The 13,059-nt window shown below is 42.5% G+C and overlaps 1 protein-coding gene across 6 annotated transcripts in view; it reads left to right on the top strand.

Annotated features, from left to right (window-relative positions):
* Nucleotides 1-8,863, top strand: part of LOC136001305 (stabilizer of axonemal microtubules 1-like) — a 49,227-nt gene extending 40,364 nt beyond the window's left edge. For 4 of the 6 annotated variants that reach the window (XM_065655445.1, XM_065655443.1, XM_065655447.1 and 1 more), the window contains 3 exons: nucleotides 73-252; nucleotides 3,394-3,596; nucleotides 7,769-8,863. In XM_065655445.1, coding sequence (XP_065511517.1) covers nucleotides 131-252; nucleotides 3,394-3,596; nucleotides 7,769-8,715 — 1,272 coding nt within the window. In that variant the 5' untranslated portion in view covers nucleotides 73-130 and the 3' untranslated portion in view covers nucleotides 8,716-8,863. Of the gene's footprint in view, nucleotides 1-72; nucleotides 253-1,028; nucleotides 1,268-3,393; nucleotides 3,597-7,768 lie in introns of those variants that run through there. The other 2 variants (XM_065655438.1, XM_065655440.1) reach the window with 2 other exon arrangements.
* Nucleotides 8,864-13,059: the final 4,196 nt, after the last annotated feature.

Genomic DNA, 13,059 nt, shown 5'->3' with positions numbered 1-13,059 from the left:
TTATACAATGAAGTATTATTAATCAGCTACCTGTAAGTCATTAAGTCCTGTGCTGCTCTTTTTCCCTTGCAGATGTCACCATTGTCCACACCTGCCCGTCAGGCCCTACGATCAGAGTGAGAAGCCATGTATGCTGTCAGAGTACACGGAGAAATACCCCCTTTATCCTACCACTCGTCCCAGAAGCTCATTTAAGCCAGAGCAAGTGTACAAGATGGCAGAGATACCCATGGAAGGCATCTCGACTACGAAGTATGAAAAATAGTGAGAGTGAGGACTGTGACTTAGATAGTGTGTGTCTGCGACATGGGTGACAGAGAAAAGAAAAATGATTGCTTTTCACAAGGGGAGCCTGAACAGTCCAACACTGAGATTGTAGAAACACTCATAAGGGCTCCATGAAGGAGGCGTGAAGGTCTGTCTGAGGCCAGTTCTTGTAGTGGAGGCAAGCAGATAATTTTCTTGCACTTCCTGCAGGCTGAGATGTGATCTGATCAGAGAATACATAAGCCATAGAAGCACAGTCATGGTCTTGGCTTTTGCTCATTTACTCTTTTGGGAAGGCTCCTGGGAAACCAGCAGAAATGCTGTCTGGGAAAGTATGGATTATACTGGAGGAGTATTTTTCTTTTGTTCTGTGTTGTGTGGCACTTTGTACATGGTAATGTGAGTGACTGGTTTCCAAGAAGGTATGAATACGGTAGAGCTTGATGATTGGAAAGGGGGTGCATGTGTTTTCCTCAAGGCAGTCATTGTGCATTCCTGGGCTGTTTCTTCTTCTCAGCTATGTTGTTGCTCAGTGTTGCTGTTTGGCAGAAGTCTTCACACTTGCACTGTGCCCATTTCCCTAGTGGAAGTTACTCCTAAGGCTGTTCCCTGCTGCCGGTAAAGAGATGTGCTAATAGCTTGTCCACAGAAGAAACTCATAAAAGGAGGAATCTGGTCCTTTAATATGAATCTGAGAGCTTCCCTTTCCTCAAACAGTGGCTGCTGTCTGATCTTGATGTTTACTTCCTTTGTCATTACAGGCACAGTAATGATCAACATCACTCTTGCCTTTGCTGCACTGAATTAGAGACCTAGGAGATGCCAATGGCTCTTAATCAAGTCTTAACAGCTATCACCACCCATTTGTCCTCATCCTAACATGGAAGCTCTAACAACTCCTTCCCCTACAAATGCCTTTTGAAGAGCTGTCAATTTAAATCACAAATGTGGCTGATGAAGTCTGAAGTGCCAGGCTTACATTTGGGATACCTCTGTCTAGGTGAGAGTTTTCAGCAATGACCAAAAAGATCAGACAGTTTTAAAGAGCAGACTTTACTTCTACACATGCCCTCCATCTCCAGCATGAGTTAAAGCAGCTAGATGTCTTTGTGCCTGTCTATAACTAAATCCTTGGCTCACTGATGTCTTCTTAAGGCAGGCAAGGATGGGCTGCCACCATGTGGGGTCTGTAAAAGAGACCATAGAAACTTCCAGTTCAATCAGCAAAACTATCCTTGCTCAGACAAGAATAGTGATTCCTACAGTAACAGTTATACCTGAAGTTTAGTTCAGATTCTGTAAAGCACGCTAGCAAGAAAGTGCAGAAACAAGTTATATTTGCTTCTTCAGAGCATGCACCCTACTGAATACGTAAAACCTGCCCACCCTTGTAAGTGAAGAAAACACAGAGCCTGGGCAGTTAGCCATTGGATTGCAAAACTTGCTGTCCTCTGGGCAAGACCGATAATAAAACACACCCAGTATGAAAGTACCAAGACCTAACGTGAAGGTGCCACCACCTATTAGAGGGCTGCTAAAAGCTCAATTCTGTGTGGCTAAGCTCAGAAAGAATTAATTGACAGAGCATATGAGAATAACTGCAGGGACTGTGAGGCCAGCAAACCCTGAGCTGTCACCAGCCTTCTCTAATAACAGTTTGCTGAGTATTAGGTGCCATACTGCAACAGCAAGCCTCTGCGATAAAATATGTGAGTTGCAGGCAGTATCATTTTTCTTGGAGTCTAGGATGCAGGTTGCCACTGATTTATCAGCAGATCGATCTCTCCTCTGTAATCTCCACTGCAGATTCTGTTATATCTCCGTAGTCAGAGTGGGAAAAGGTGCTCCCAGTGCCAGAAAACCCTTGGTCACACTGGTGAAGAGTTGTCTGCCTGTGATCTGGTACTTGCCACTGGTACAGGCTCAGCTGTTTCAAATGTGGAATCGAGCAGTATACTGTAAGTGGCTTGGGAAAGACTCTCTGTTACTGAGCCTTCCTTGCTACTGAGGTTGCTGCCTGTCTCTTGTACTCCTGCTTGTCTTTTCTTGGTCCCTCTTAAAAAACACATCGTCTTTAAATTGCTGACTAAAGTATTCCAAGGGTCTACAACATGTGTGACATCTGTTATACGTAAGCACCTCTTGATGCTGTTGGGATTTTTTAAATTTCTGTTTTTACCCCTATTCCCAATACTTTGCAATGTGAATTCTCTTCCTTTCTGCTCCACATGGACTTTTAAGAACCTTGTTTATTTGCTGAAATACCTAACCAATACAGTATATTCAGAGGCTCAGGCCCTTGCCCACTCAGCATCACCACAGATGCAAAGTGCAGTATTAATATTAGAACAGCTCCTATACGGACAATTTCTCCTGGCCAGCTGCCAATAGTGTAAACAGATCTGCACACCAGTGGAAAAATACTCTGATATCGGAGACTGAAACCACTGGTGCCAGGCAGCAGACTCTGCCCTGTTCCGAAGGATGTGGGCAGTGAAACAGGTTCAGGTTAGTGAATGTTGCAAGGCGATGTTATTTTCTTCTCTGTCTTCTTTCTGTAATGTTTTGTTGGAGTTAAGTAACACTGCTCCAGTATTTTAAAACAGCTCTTTTACAATGGTACCTGAGAAAAAGCTGAGTAACGGTGCTGATATTTCTTCCCTCAATTTGAGTTTTGATGTAAAACTGTTTTGTTGTTTTCTTCCAATCCTGGGCTGAACTGCTGCACAGTGTATTGTGCAGGAAGACTGTTGTTGCCTCTCTCGTATGTTTCCCATACATACTAGATAGCCTGCTGTAATTATTGGACTTTTAAAAGGAGTTATGTCTTCTGGAGTAACTCCTCTGTAGAACAGAGGTAGCTTTGTGTAAGGCCATTAACCTCACTGGGTAGAGAGAAGCGGGAACCTGGCCTGCCCTGAGATTGTCCAGACCTGCCTCAGTTCCTTTTCCAGAATCCACACTTCCAAATGTGAGAGGCTTGTGTGTTCCATTAACTGCTTATATCCTATCCAGACTTCCTTAGGCTGTGGAGATATGAGGAAGTATTAGTTTATTTGTGTGTCCAGAAAAAGGAACTCGATTTTTTCCTTAAGACAAAAAACATAATGAAATTATTCTTCACAGGAGAACTTACATAGCTCATGAAGTGTTGCCACTGAAACTTAAACCCCCTGACAACTATGTCAAGAGTGATGAGAGTATGGATTTGACCTCCACTTACAAACAAGATTATAATGCCTACCCTATCTCTCAAGTACTTCCATGCATCCCTTGTGTGACGAGCCACATCCCCAATGTCAAGATGGATACAGGAACCACTTACAAAGGTATGTGCCATTGCGGCTTATTTCAGGACTTCACCACTAGCTTCATTTTTGAAGAAGACAGATCAAAACAGCGTGCAGTTGTTATTCCTTCTGTCTATGTATGCCAACAAGCTGTGCAGGAACCACAGGGACACAAGTTGTTGGGAATACAGCCCCACATTAAGGATAGCATTGGAACATCTCTGAATTCACCTCCTTTGCATGTTTGACAGGCCTACAGGCCTCCTAGGTAGAAGCAGGGCCACGTGAGCACCTGCAAGTGGGTCCAACAGCATCATCTTTAGGATCTACTGAACAGACTCTTGGTATACTGTTGGTCTGATCTGCACATTCACTGGATCACACACACACCTAAAAGGCATGGAATTTGCTAGGTCTGAGCAGGTCATGAAGCACAGAACCCTTTTTGTGTGTGCTGCAGGGTTAACTTGCGAGTAAGTGAGAGACACATGTAGGAATTATGCACACATGGAAATTCCACACAAGTGTCCAAAGCACTCAAACTCTGCTGGTAAAACAGGTGAACTGTGCATCTAACTATGCCCTTGTTTCTCAGCTGTGGTGACTTGGTGTATGTGGTTTGTCTTTGTGGGGTCTTTGTTCCTTCCTCTCCACCAGCACAAATTCTCTCCTGTATATACTGGGAGAAAACTTTCAGTTACACAGTTACAGTAATTGTGCTAGTTTTGGTAGTAAGTTGTAAGTGGAAAATCAGAGGATTTTACCTCCCCTCTGCACACATTACAACTAGCTAACTTTGCTAGGCAGATAGCTAGCATTTGTCTTTTTCTTAAAATATTTTTTTATTATTTTGGTTTTTATTTTATTTTTTATTATGCTATGCAAATATAAAAGCTTATGATCAGTGCTGGCACTGAAATTTGTCCCAATGTACAGAAACATTTTTTTCTTAAAATTCAAAATGCTAATTGAAGTAAGGAAATAAAAGGTATGTGAATGCAGTCTTAAGATTACTCAGGTGAAATGACTGGAAGTCAGAATTTGGTACAGCTGCATGCAATGGCATAAACTGGAATTTTTACATTTAAGTACACAGGAAATACTGGCTATTTAGAATTACTTGAGTCGTGAAGACTATGACCCACAGGTGCAAAATACCCACATTTACACAATTTTGAACACTTTGTTTTCACAGGCAATGTCACCAGACGGTATTCATTTGAATAGCTTTGGCGAAGCCAGTAAAAAAAGGCTTCTTTGTGCAAGCAGAGGATCTTTCATTCTGTGTTTAGATATCTTTAAGATCTCTGTATCTGAGCCAGATGTATATCTTTGTCTTTTATCAGTGTTTAGGTCAGCACCTTAACTGTTATTCCAGAGCTCTAACAAAACGTATCACAGCCACATTTGGTTATAATTTGCAGTATTTTTCAAAACAGTGCAAGTGGAAATCTTCGTCCAAACCCCCTCAAAGATCAAATTGCATACTGGAAGAATTCCCTTTTTAAGGCCCAGGTTCACAAAAAATAAAATTTTTCATTGTGCTATTCTCTAACATTGTTAGGTTTTAATGATCATGACTCCAGAATGAAATTTTGAAACATGCTATTCAATTAATTATCATCATTCAAATATTTAAGCATCATATAAATCAGTGCTGCATTGGTATTAAATTACCTTTCCAACTGTATTGTCCTACTCCTTCCCACTAAACACATCATATCCCAAATGTCACTGTAGGTTTAAGATGATGCTGTTGCATATCAGAATTAATGTCAGATGACTTTGCAACTTAAGGTTTTAAAATCCTCATCTCCTCCAAGTTACTCATGTAGCTGTTTCTATCCATCTGCAGGTATGTAACCTAATATTAGTTTTGTCTTGCTTGGTTATAGTGATATGTGCCTAACCCTCCAGTACCATATGGCTCATATCCTCCATTCCCTCCTGTAGCCCCTAATGTTTTCAAGATTGTGCTACATGGGAAACTATTAATATCTATGGGAGAAGAATTAGAGTTACAATAAAATTGTAACATATTTTGAAGGAGTAGTAGCACTGCTGGCTTACACTAAGTAAAATACATTCATAATGCCTATGAGGTCTCCAAATGTGTAGAGCTTATAAATTTTTAAAATTGAAGACAGATGGGCTTGCTTGTCATGTTTTGAATATTTTGCAAAAGCTGTGGTTACATTCAAAATGCACAGGCTATTTTCCAGCAAAGATGATGGGAGAAGCTAAGAAGTTTTTTGGTAACTCTTGGTTGGCATCTGAAAAGTCACATCTCTGAATGAGCCCTGGCTTAGAGCTGAATCTCATTAGCTTCTCACTTTTTAATACTTTATTAATAGATTCTCTGTAAAAACTCGTGTCCATATAAGCTCATGGTTCATCCTGCTGTACCATCTCTCCAGGAAAATGATGTATCCTAGGCATGGGCCCAAGGTCAGCATCCCACCTAGCAGTGGTACCTGGACATCTCATATTCCCTCAGAGAAAGAGGAACACCTGGAACATCTAAACTTCCCTGGCACTAGCACAGCGTGCAGCTTGGCCTTCAGTGGCACCGACAATAGTGAATGAATGTCTATGCCAGTAAACACAGGCAGGTCCATGTTCTTAGCTGATTACACTAATTAGCAGCATGAGGGCAGCTCTGTACCCAAGGGCAGGGTGTTTTCTGGGAGCAGCATGGTGCCTGTGGCTGCTGCCTCCTCCCTTGTGCCAGGGCAGAGCAACTCGATTTGAACCATAAGGGCTTTAAAGGGACACTTAATTGGAGCAAAAAGTTACTCTTTTTTTAGTCAACTTCACATTGTAATGAACATATCCTTTGTGTAATTGTGTTTGTGCAGTACAATAGCCACTGCCATTCAAAAGAAATAACTCTGTTTGGGTTGGAGAGTTCAAATATCCTGATACCTAATCGCATCATTTACTCTCTAGGACTTTGAAATCCAGACTTCCTTCCTGTGCTAGAGGCTTATTTGCCTCATGACTTTCGATGTGGTTTGAAAGGAGGGAAAATTAAAAAAAACCCCCTTGGATTAGCTCCAAGACTATTTCTTTTCAGCTTCCTACCAGTAACCATAATGGTCTCTAGGGGAAGCTGCACAAGATTGCTAGGAAGGGAAAAAATGATGGTGTTGTGGCCGCAGCACTGGTTGGAGACTTAGGCAGCTCTGCAATAGATTTCTAGCATGACTGAGCGCAAATCTTTTTAAATCTCAGTGCCTCATTTTTTTTTCCCTGGTATCCTGCCAAGGAAGGAAGATATGCATGTCTCTAAAATTGTGCCTAAGATGTTCACTTAGTCATGAATCTGAAGAGCAAGACTTCTGGAGTATGGACCATCTCTGCAGTATTATTCAATGCTTCAGATTAGTGCAGGCTTGGCCTACAAATTCCAGCACAGTTGTTCTAACAAGGAGGAACTGGAGACAGAGTCACAAGCTCCTTCTCAGTTCCTGCTTGTACTGAGAGCAGGAGTACCACAGAGAGCAAAGCCAAGAGCTGAGGAGATGCCACACGGCACAGCTTGGTGATACCAAGATGAGCTGCAAACCCCTGAAATCAGCAAACAGTATGCAGCACCACTGCAGCTGAGAAATCAGCTCATCCCCAAATGAGAAGGTACAAAGAGGAAGAGCATCTCTGTAGCTTGGCCTTCAGAGTGGAATGGTGGGCATCTGGTTCTCCTTGCCCCAAAGATACGCTAGGAGACACCTGAACAGCCTCCTGGAGACACAGGCATATTCTGCTTGTGCACCGAGCCAGCCACAACATAGCTGCAGGAAGGTAAATGAAGGGGGTCACAGTCAGTGCCATCGTACTCCACTTTCATTGTTTCTGTTTGAGCATGAGGACAGCACCCACTCAGTGACCTGCACAAAATAGCTCTGTAATTTAATCTTCCCACATTGTATTTTACCATCTCTGTAGGTATGGGTGGGTACAAGACTATTTTAATACCATTTTCTGTGTAGATGCTGAACATTCCTGGGGGTAGCACACTACTGTATAATGTGTTCTACAGCAGCTAATAATAATGAATTATTATAAAAATAATAGGATTTGTCAGTCATTACAACATCAACACATATTTCTTACAGTAGAATATGTAATAATCAAAATATAAAATGGTATATGCCTAAACTCACCAAAGAACTTCAGTTGAACTCTTAGATAGGATTCCTCTTACGTTTCAGGTGACTATGTGCAATGGAATGAACCAAAGACAGACATGATCAGACCAGATGACAGGTTTCGACCATCAGAAGAAAAATTTGACCACAGAACTGTTGTCCAGGATGACTACTTATACAGGGGGCCGGTTGCCACTCAAAGCTGCAAGCCTCTAAATCCAGCCCAGAAAAACAAGACTCCCTTTGAGAACAGAACCAATTATAGAGTGAATTACGTGCCACATCCTTTGGAGAAACCTTATGTCCATAAATACGAGAAATACAAGGCCAGTGAGGTCCCATTTGATGGCCTCACTACCCACAAATTTTCTTACAAGGGTCTCGCGGGTCAGCCAGCCAAGCTTATAAAACCATGTCCGCCAAAGAATGTCCATCTTCCATTTTCCTCTACAACTGAGTTTCAGGAAAAATACCAAGTTTGGCCACTGCTTCCTGTATTCACCAAAAAACCTGATGTGTATCTTCCCCCTGTGGAGAAAATGGACCTTCACACCACTACTCAGTTACATTACAAGAACCCAAATGGCAAACCAGCCAAGATGTGTCGAACTTTGGTTCAGCGTGAAAAAAGTAAGCCGTTTGATAGCTCTTCTACAATGAAAGAAGACTATAAGCTTTGGTTGTGCAAGAGAGTAGAACCTATTATTCATGCTCCAGAACTGACTTTCCCAGCAAAACCAATGGATTGCTTGACTACCTTTAAGGCCCATTATGTGCCTCATCCACTCACAGTTACAAAGAGCTATAAACCTGGCTGGTCAGGCCCAAAGGATCACGTTCTTCTAGATGCTAAAACGACCTACAATACTAGCTACACACCAAAGGGTGTTGTTAAATGCTTGGCCTCTTACAAAATCCCACCTGGTTATGTCTTTGAGGAAACTGATGCTGATGGTCACAGTCTCTATATCCCTGCTTCCAAGAGTGACTGCCCGCAAGATGGACACTGAAGGAAAAAGAGAGTTAAAGCATTCTCCTTGGAAACAGATTCAAAGAGCAGGGCGTTAGTGAGCCACAAATGACAACTTGATTGTTTTGTAACCTTCTTTCAAACCAAACACTAATTTTATATTTGCAGAGCTCTTAAAATAAACTTATTTCCCAGACTTTTGCTTATTTTGGATCATTTGCACAAATGAAAAAACATAATATCTGGCGAAAAGACATATTGATACTTGTTTAACTGTATTTTTTTCTTCTTTTTCCCACCTAATTCTTGCTCTTTAATTGACAGAGAAAACCTCCTCTTGAGACACTAAAAGGGAGAACTCAGAGCAACATACATTACTATTAGTGTAATGGGGTTCAGCCATGTCCATGATAACAGTGGCTGAACAACCTCTTCATGAGTCACATGCTGTTGAAGTCACACTTAAAGTCATGGATGGATAGCAAAGTTTGAGATCTTGCCTTATCAGTCACTTCCATCAAAGATATGTACAAGAGGTACAATTTCTGGGTAAGTGTTATTGAAGATTGTACCTTCCTTAGTTGTGTCACCGTGCTGCCCAGAGCTAGGCTGTCAGATATGAGGTTGTCATACCAAAGGTGCCACCCTAGGCTGACAACTTGCAAAGGAAGGTTTTCTGTAAAAGCTCTTTGCTGCATGATTCAGTGAGGGTACTAGAATCATCAAAGAGTCGAATTTGTCATGTGTTGCTACAGTTCAGCCAGCAGCTGGAGTTTCATTATCTTTTGGATAAGGCAAATATTAAACTTCTGGTCAGAACTGTTAATTTCTATGTCCAAGGTGCTTTTCTATAGGCTTACAAGTGTTACATTAGCACTATGAAACTTACTGGCTTCTTAAGTGCATTCTGCTTTCATAAATCCTCCTCTCTCTCACTCCTGGCAGCTCTGGCTGTTTTCTGAGTGTCTTACAAGCTGGAGGAAAGGCTTGTGTCTCACCATCAAAGTGGCTGCATTTAAAGAGGAAGTGGAAAACAATTTTCTATATAAATGTATGTTAAAACTTTTGAAAAGCTTTAAAGCCTGTTGAGATAGAAATCTTTATCCGACTCTACTCAGTGCTTTTCAGGCCACACCTGGAATACTGTGTTCAATTTTTGTCCCTGCTGTACAAAAAAGATGTGGACAGGCTGGAGAGGGTCTAGGGAAGGGCCACAGAGATGATCAAAGGACTGGGAAGCCTGTCATAGGAGGAAGGGCTGAGAGAACTGGGCTTGTTCAGCCTTGAGAAAAGAAGGCTTAGGGGAGACCACATCGTCATGTTCAGGTGTTTAAAGGGTTGCTACAAAGAAGACATAGACTCCCTTTTTACAAGGAGTCACACGGAAAAGATGAGGGGTGATGGGTACCAGTTACTCCTGGGGAGATTCTGATTGGACACAAGGGGGAAATTTTTGACAACAAGAACAATCAGCCATTGGAATAATCTCCCCAGGGAAGTGGTGGATTCCCCAACACTGGACCATTTTAGGATTCAGCTGGACAGGGTGCTGGGCCACCGTGTCTAGGCTGCGCTTTTGTCAAGAAAGGTTGGACCAAATGATCCTTGAGGTCCCTTCCAGCTTGGTATTCTGCTATTCTTCCGAAAGTGCTTGCAAGCTAAAGCCAAACACATTCCATCTGGAAACATGAATGCTTAACCCTGAGAGTGGGAGCCACTGGAACAATCACCCTAGAGGCGCAGTGGTTCTGCATCACTTGAAGTCCTTACATCTGTCCTACAGGCCTTTTCTAAACATATGCTCTACTTCAATGAAAAATTATCTGCAAATCTCTGCAGATTACACTATATAAAAGGGGCAAACTATGTAGTCATTGATGTCTCCACACAGCCTTCAGAAATTCAGGAATCTGTAAAATATTCACTCATCTGTAGTGAAGTATTGACATAGAGTATGTCTGGCATTTTTTTTTTCAGCTCCTGCTGTCTCATCAGACTTCTAGAATCTTCATGTTTTTAATGTTGAGCTTTGCCAGGAAAATATTTTTTCTTCCCCATCTCTTTTTGTTCATTTATTTTTCTGATTTTATTTATCAGCCTGTAATTCTGTCAATTCTGCAACAGTTTTTATGAAAGAAACAGCTGGAGCTTGTGAATGCAGAAGACATTGTTCTTTTGTGCAGCAAAGCTTCCCGACCTTTCAAGTCTTTGATGTGAGACTTGCAGCAAATGCAGAACCAGTGTGTATATCCGTCTTTATTACAGGTTCGTGGGATTTTTTTTGTGGGTGGAAGTTAGTCTTATCAAAATGGATAGCAATGCAATATGCTACTTAGCATTAGGAATTGCTTGGTTTTGAACATTAACAACAGGATTCTTGATTTTGCAAACAGTGGACCAGCTCACAGCAGCCTCAAGCAGACATGACTGTTTTAATTCCAGTACTTTCACAGCGTGAGACACAGGCTTGGGTTTTTTTGCTGGCTTGTACCTAAAAGCGTAAAAAAGTTATTAAAACCAGTATATGATAACACTAAGGAGCAATACGAACTCACTTGAATGACTAAAGCTGTGGTTCCATAGAAATTAAAGCTGATTAAAGCCTGGGCTGCTGTGGTCTCCCCTCTCTCTGATTGCAGCTGCGTTTTTCCCCATTGTCTCTCTGGTTACAACATCGGCGCTGTCTGACCACATGATGGGTTAGGTAGGAGACTGACCTGGCTGAAAGCAAAGCAGTGTTGTATCACAGAATTATAGAATGTCCTGAGTTGGAAGGGACCCACAAGGATCATTGAGTCCAACTCCTGTCCCTGCACAGGACAACCCCACAGTTCACACCATGTGTCTGAGGGTGTTGTCCAGTCTCTTCTTGAACACCGTCAGGCTTGGGGCTGTGACACCTCCCTGGGGAGCCTGTTCCAGTGTCCACCACCCTCTGGGGGAAGAACCTTTTCCTAATGTCCAACCCAAACCTTCCCTGGCACATCTTCCTGCCATCCCCTCGGGTTCTGTCACTGGTTGCTAAAGAGAAGAGATCATCACCTGCCCCTCCTCCTCCCCTTGTGAGGAAGCTGTAGCTGCCATGAGGTCTCCTCTTAGTCTCCTCCAGCCTGAACAAACCAAGTGACTTTAGCTGCTCCTCACACAGCTCCTTCACCAACTTCGTAGCCCTCTTTTGGACACTCCCCAGTAGCTTCATATCTTTTTTATACTGTGGCGCCCAGTAGTAGTACAGTTCAGGCCCATTTACTTCATTTCCCTGAACCAGTGCACGAAAATGTTGCACAATTACCAACTTAGGTGTAGGAGATCAGTGCAGAAGGAAAACATGTGGCTCAGGTAGCCCAGACTTGGCTTGGATGGAACTGCTGTGGAGGTGCAGCCCTCCTTCCCAAACTAGTCGTTTAAAGCCTCCTAATTTAGTGTTGCCCTGAAGCCTTTGTGTGCTACATGACCTCCCCTGGAGGAATGCTTTGTTTAACCCTGTCTCTGTCAACCTCCTCTCCTCCTCCCGAGCGCTGATCAGAGGGTGAGCCTGTCCACCACATGGACAGGGCTGCGCTCCTGCTCCTCCCAGCCTCTCATGCAGGCAGAAGTCGTCCCTTTGCTTTGTAACACAGTTAAACTAAAGCAACATCTTTCCAGCCCGTAGTTTGTTTTTCATTAAAATGGGCAGTGTAATTAGAAAATCGGCACAAGAGAAAATCATAATTTGTGGGAGAACTAAGGTGTTTATCACACTAAATAAAAACGGGCTGCACTGCAGTACACAGGATTTGGTTACTGTTTTCATGCAGAATAAATTTATGGGTAAAGATGAGCAGAAGTTAATCTTACCTTTTGTTTGTGCCAATTAAATTTAACTTTTTCTTAGAGTGGTGAGAATCTCAGAAAGAAGGAGGTACAGGCACAAGCTAGAAGCTCTTGTTTTTGGAGTTACATACAGGAAGAGGAGGAAAATGAAAGTATACCTGTGTGCGAGGCAGAGCCAGATGCTAGATGCTAGTGCTAGATGAACTAGCACTTGTCCAGAAACCTCTCAGATGCTCTATAGTGATCTTGCCTGTTCGGTGGGAAAAGGACGAGTGAAAAAAAGACTACCTGCCTTGGGCCCAGTTTCCAGTGTTGGGAGTAGCGTTGAGGAGCTCACGAAACTTGCACTCATGATGCCGCACTTCTCACTCAGTGAACAAATGGGTGGAAAGAGGGGAGTCAGCTGTAACCAATCTCCTATTTCATTCACTGTATTTTTGAAGGATGGATAATGGCATGAATACTAAAACACTGGCCTAAGTACAAAGGCTACTATTGAGAAGGGTTTCAAAAGTGTTTCAAAAGCCAAAATGCAAGGATGAAATCAAGGGGCTTTGTCCTTGGCAGGGTT

Source organism: Caloenas nicobarica, chromosome Z (assembly GCF_036013445.1).
Source record: "Caloenas nicobarica isolate bCalNic1 chromosome Z, bCalNic1.hap1, whole genome shotgun sequence".
Taxonomy (NCBI): Eukaryota; Metazoa; Chordata; class Aves; order Columbiformes; family Columbidae; genus Caloenas; species Caloenas nicobarica.
This window is presented reverse-complemented; position numbering and strand designations above follow the sequence as displayed.